The following is a 5,000-nucleotide window of genomic DNA, read 5'->3' as shown; positions in this document are numbered from 1 at the left end:
TGCTCCTCTTCATCACTGCATGTGAAGAGTGAGTGTAAAGGACCTGGTGGTTCATCTCTCTCCAAGAGTCCAGAGATACACGTTCATATTTCATATCACAGACAACGACTCAGATCCAGCGTTTCATTAAGTCTATAAGCTTCATCAATCCGACACGTCTCCTTCTGAAGATGCTTCATCAGATCACCAGCTGATCGATCGATCGGGTCGCACTCTTTCACTGCCGATAAATTTGAGCCGTCGTTCTCCTCGTGGCGTCTGGTGATGACATCATTCATGTTCCCGTATTTCTGCTCAGCTGCTCTCAGTGTGAGACGACGCAGAGAGCCCAGTATTAGTATTTGTATCTGTATTTGTTGAGGCAGCAGAATTATTTGTATTTGAATAAAAGTGGAAAGAGGCTAAAAAATCCTGTTTTTGTTTTTATTACACTTTTAATTTTAGAAATTTAAAGTGTTACAATAAGTGTTCATGACGTGTTCCCTTGGGAGCGCTTCATTTGTGTCAGTAGTTCAGCTTTATCTCCTGTATGACGGTGATTAAATGCTTTCATTCTATAAACTCTGTCATATTGATGGTAGAGTGTGATCATTAGTCATGTGACTCAGATGTATTGATCACAGTTGATGCTGAAGAGGCTGCAGGTTGTTCTCAGTAAAGTCGTCTCTGCTGCTTCCTGATGGTGAATCCTGGCTGTGCACGTTGAGTTTTTATATATATTCTTCTATAACTGGCAGATTTGACGAGCACGAATATTGATATAAAATACTGCTTATTGATCAATTTGTGGCGCCGAGTTTTCCACCGTCTGTTGTTTGTAGATTTTCTTAAGTTATGTTCTATTTTCATTATTATTACCCAGTTATAAACGGCGCAACACAACGCTGAACTATAAACACACGTTAATAATATTATTGAACATGAACCAACCCGAACTTTACCGACAGTAAACTGCCGTTAAATGTCGTTAAGTCTAAAACCGGAGACACTTTAAAACCGACAGCTTTGTGAATCCGGTACAACGATTCTACTGCCGGTTTTCAGACACCGTAACCTGCATTCACCGATGTAATCAATACTAAACTGATCTGTGAGAATAAACTGAACACTGATCAATCAACAGATCCATAAACGCTGAGCTGCGGATGCTAGCTCCACTAGCGTTCCGTTCACACTGAATAAACTGGTAAAAATAAATAATATAATAATATAATAAAGTGTTGGAAGAGACTCACGGTGAGCTGCCGTCTCTATCAGACTCTGCAGGCGGCTTTTATCCGCCGTGTAGTTCAGGTTCAGATCCATAAACACCGACATGATGCTGCTGCGGCTGCCTGCAGCTCTCTGACACATGTGGAGAGCCGAAAGGCCTGCTGGGAGCTGTAGTCCTGCCTCTCTGACACATGCAGAGAGCCGAAAGGCCTGCTGGGAACTGTAGTCCTTCCTGCAACCAGCGTATGCAGCTCAATAAAATACGTTTGTACATATTTTCTTTAAAACAAATGTAATAATTAATGTTGTTTTTGTCTCTGTGGCTGTACAAATGTTTCATAACAGCTTTTGTTAAGTTTGAATACATAAAAAAAATAAATAGAAGTGTGGAGATGTTGACAGCTACAAACAGTAGGTGGTAGTATCAGTTGGACTGAAGCTCTCACTGGGCTGTTGCCTCCATCAGCTGTGATCACATGGAGCCAAAACACACTCAGTGTATTTCTGCAGACTGGATTCATCCTACCTGACGTCATTTAGTGAAAAGAACCTGTTAGTTTTCATGTCCACTATTTGTACTTGACAGATTTACTGCACAATAGTTGAGGTTCATATGATGCTCACTGTCACTGCATAAACGCCTCTCTATAGATGCATATCTGTTTTGTGTTGTTTTGTTGTTTTGTTTTGTGTTGTTTTGTTTTGTTTTGTTTTGTTTTGTTTTGTTTTGTTTTGTTTTGTTTTTGTCTAGCCGTCAACATCTCCACATTTCTATTTATTTTTTGAGACATTGAGTGTACAAACATGTTGATGAGGAGATTCACATAGTGCGACACCTGCTGGTCATTATTTTTAACTACTTTTGGCGCGCTTGCTGCTGGCTCTGTGCCATTGATTGAAGAATGCAGCGTAAATATAATTGATAGAGCACACTGGCCAATCAGAAACAAGGAGGCGCTGAAGGCCCGCCCACCAATGAAGATATTGAATAGTTAATTAGTTCTGTCAGTACTGAACAGAAAACAAGAAATCAAGCTGAATTAGTGTGTTTTGTTTTTTGCCCAAAATTTTAAAAACAAAATAACGACCTGTTTCCGGTTTCTGTCCTTGGCCGTCGTCACACCAATAACCACAAACCTTTAAGTGATTATAAATAAAGTACATTTGATCATTATTATTGAAATTATTGAATTCTTCTGAATTCTTCTTTTTTACAATAACACTGTTGATTGTTGCCTGCAGGGGGCAGAAAGACGTCTGAGACACAACAGAAGAAGAAGAAGAAGAAGAAGAAGAAGAAGAAGAAGAAGAAGAAGAAGCAGTAGAAGAAGAAGTAGAAGTAGAAGTCATCGTGTGAGGCAGAAAATCAGCTGCAGGTATCTGACAAACACAAACACAGTTCACACAGAACAGCCGGTTATTTATTAAAACACACACCGGTCCGGTAACTTGTACATTATCCGTCCCGTTCTTTGAGTTTTTTGCAGATAATTTCTCGCCAAACTCCGTTCAAATCTGCCAACTTTGAGTCCCTTCTTTCGTCGCACTGAGCATGAAACTGTAAACTTTTATGTTGTATTCTTGTTGAAATTACCAGCAGCTTATTTTATTAAACATGAGCCGAAATTACCAGAATTACCTGCAGATTCAGATTAATGTGCAAACTGTTACTCTAACAGGTTTTTACTGTTGTGGAAAACTATCAAACTCTGAAGTGCCAGATTTTTAAAGGAGATTTGTGGCAGCGTTCTTTGAGACTGGCAGTGATTCAAAGTGAGATTTATCAAAACTGGAATTAATTTCTTAATGTAGTCAAACAAAAACAAATGCCTACAATCTTAACTGACATTTTGTCCTGATGGTGGCGCTAGAAGAGATTATTATTAAAGTTAATTAGGATTCTTCTTTTGGGTCATAAATACCTGCAAAATATATATACTTTATATATATCACTGATAATAAGACCAGGCTAAGCTAACAGTTTCCCCTTGTTTCCAGTCTTTGTGCTAAGCTAGGCTAACAGTTTCCCCCTGCTTCCAGTCTTTGTGCTAAGCTAAGCTAACAGTTTTCCCTTGCTTCTAGTCTTTGTGCTAAGCTAGGCTAACAGTTTCCCCCTGCTTCCAGTCTTCGTGCTAAGCTAAGCTAACAGTTTCTAGTCTTTGTGCTAAGCTAGGCTAACAGTTTCCCCCTGCTTCCAGTCTTTGTGCTAAGTTAAGCTAACAGTTTCCACTCTTTGCGCTAAGTTAAGCTAACAGTTTCCCCATGGATGTATAAAGAGAACTGGATACAGGAAGAGCGCCAGGCTTTGAAGCCAATTTGACATAGCGGCGAAACTGTGTAATTACAACGTCATGTGATGCACACTGGCCCAAAAAGACTTTTTCCCATAGACTTACATTTTGAAAGAGACGTCTGTAAATCAGTAGATAATTTTTTCTGAGCGTCACAACCCCCACTAAATGACTTGTCTCACTATCAGAATTAAATCTGTTTGGTTCAATCACATTTCAAAAGCCTAGAAGAGCCGCATGATTGAATTGTTTTATCCCCATTCAAGTTAGCCAGAGGGCTAAACCGGAAGTAGCCGACTCGGCCAGCGAAAGTCACCAGTGTGCATGCTCTATGGGCCGCACGATGCGGAAGATCCGGGTACTTTCATACTGGGAAGTCGAGATTTTTTTTGGCTTCATGCGCCACTGAGCAACTTTCATAAGAATGAACAGGGCCTCGCCTCCGACGCTGTATCCAGTTCTCTTTATACATCCATGAGTTTCCCCCTGCTTCTAGTCTTTGTGCTAAGCTAAGCTAACAGTTTCCCCCTGCTTCCAGTCTTTGTGCTAAGCTGAGCTAACAGTTTCCAGTCTTTGTGCTAAGCTAAGCTAACAGTTTCCCCCTGCTTCCAGTCTTTGTGCTAAGCTAAGCTAACAGTTTCTAGTCTTTGTGCTAAGCTAAGCTAACAGTTTCCCCCTGCTTCCAGTCTTTGTGCTAAGCTAAGCTAACAGTTTCTAGTCTTTGTGCTAAGCTAAGCTAACAGTTTCCCCCTGCTTCCAGTCTTTGTGCTAAGCTAAGCTAACAATTTCCAGTCTTTGTACTAAGCTAAGCTAACAGTTTGCCCCTGCTTCTAGTCTTTGTGCTAAGCTAGGCTAACAGTTTCCCCGTGCTTCTAGTCTTTGTGCTAAGCTAGGCTAACAGTTTCCCCGTGCTTCTAGTCTTTGTGCTAAGCTAGGCTAACAGTTTCCCCGTGCTTCTGGTGTTTGTGCTAAGCTAGGCTAACAGTTTCCCCCTGCTTCTAGTCTTTGTGCTAAGCTAGGCCAAAAGCTTCTGACCTGTTACCTGTCTACAGGTTCAAAGTGACGGCCATGTTGAAACCTCTGAGGGTTCTCCTCTCTGCCAGGAAATGTTCAAGCTTCGTCGGCAGGATGAGGTTCATATACGTAGTGACTTGATTGATTGATTGATTGATTGATTGATTGATTAATTGACTGACTGATCGACTAACTGCGCTCTCAGGTATGTAAACAGGTTGAAGGAGGATGATGAGGCGTGTGCTGCAGCGCTGCAGACCGGTCGCATGTTCCTGTTCCACCGACTGGCTCCGCTGCTGCAGCACACAGAGCGGGGAACCTTCAGACCGGCCACACTGATCTGCTCAGGTACAGAACCACACCACAAGAGAACCACAGGTACAGAACCACACCACAAGAGAACCACAGGTACACAACAAGAGAACCACAGGTTCAGAACCACACAACAAGAGAACCACAGGTACAGAACCACACAACAAGAGA

The 5,000-nt window shown here is 41.6% G+C and overlaps 2 protein-coding genes across 5 annotated transcripts in view; one reads left to right on the top strand and one right to left on the bottom strand.

Moving 5' to 3' along the window:
* rpp30 (ribonuclease P/MRP 30 subunit) overlaps nucleotides 1–1,393 on the bottom strand; it is an 8,129-nt gene extending 6,736 nt beyond the window's left edge. The window contains exon 1 of one of the 2 annotated variants that reach the window (XM_042398194.1): nucleotides 1,236–1,393. In XM_042398194.1, the coding sequence (XP_042254128.1) occupies nucleotides 1,236–1,353 (118 nt within the window). In that variant the 5' untranslated portion in view covers nucleotides 1,354–1,393. The remainder of the gene's footprint in view (nucleotides 1–1,235) is intronic. The other variant, XM_042398193.1, reaches the window with a different exon arrangement.
* Nucleotides 1–5,000, top strand: part of nudt13 (nudix (nucleoside diphosphate linked moiety X)-type motif 13) — a 13,068-nt gene that overhangs the window by 3,541 nt on the left and 4,527 nt on the right. The window contains exons 1-4 of one of the 3 annotated variants that reach the window (XM_042398192.1): nucleotides 1,420–1,476; nucleotides 2,455–2,588; nucleotides 4,556–4,636; nucleotides 4,723–4,865. In XM_042398192.1, the coding sequence (XP_042254126.1) occupies nucleotides 4,572–4,636; nucleotides 4,723–4,865 (208 nt within the window). In that variant the 5' untranslated portion in view covers nucleotides 1,420–1,476; nucleotides 2,455–2,588; nucleotides 4,556–4,571. Of the gene's footprint in view, nucleotides 1–1,419; nucleotides 1,477–2,454; nucleotides 2,589–4,555; nucleotides 4,637–4,722; nucleotides 4,866–5,000 lie in introns of those variants that run through there. The other 2 variants (XM_042398191.1, XM_042398190.1) reach the window with 2 other exon arrangements.

This window comes from Thunnus maccoyii, chromosome 20, assembly GCF_910596095.1.
Source record: "Thunnus maccoyii chromosome 20, fThuMac1.1, whole genome shotgun sequence".
Classification (NCBI taxonomy): domain Eukaryota; kingdom Metazoa; phylum Chordata; class Actinopteri; order Scombriformes; family Scombridae; genus Thunnus; species Thunnus maccoyii.
This window is presented reverse-complemented; position numbering and strand designations above follow the sequence as displayed.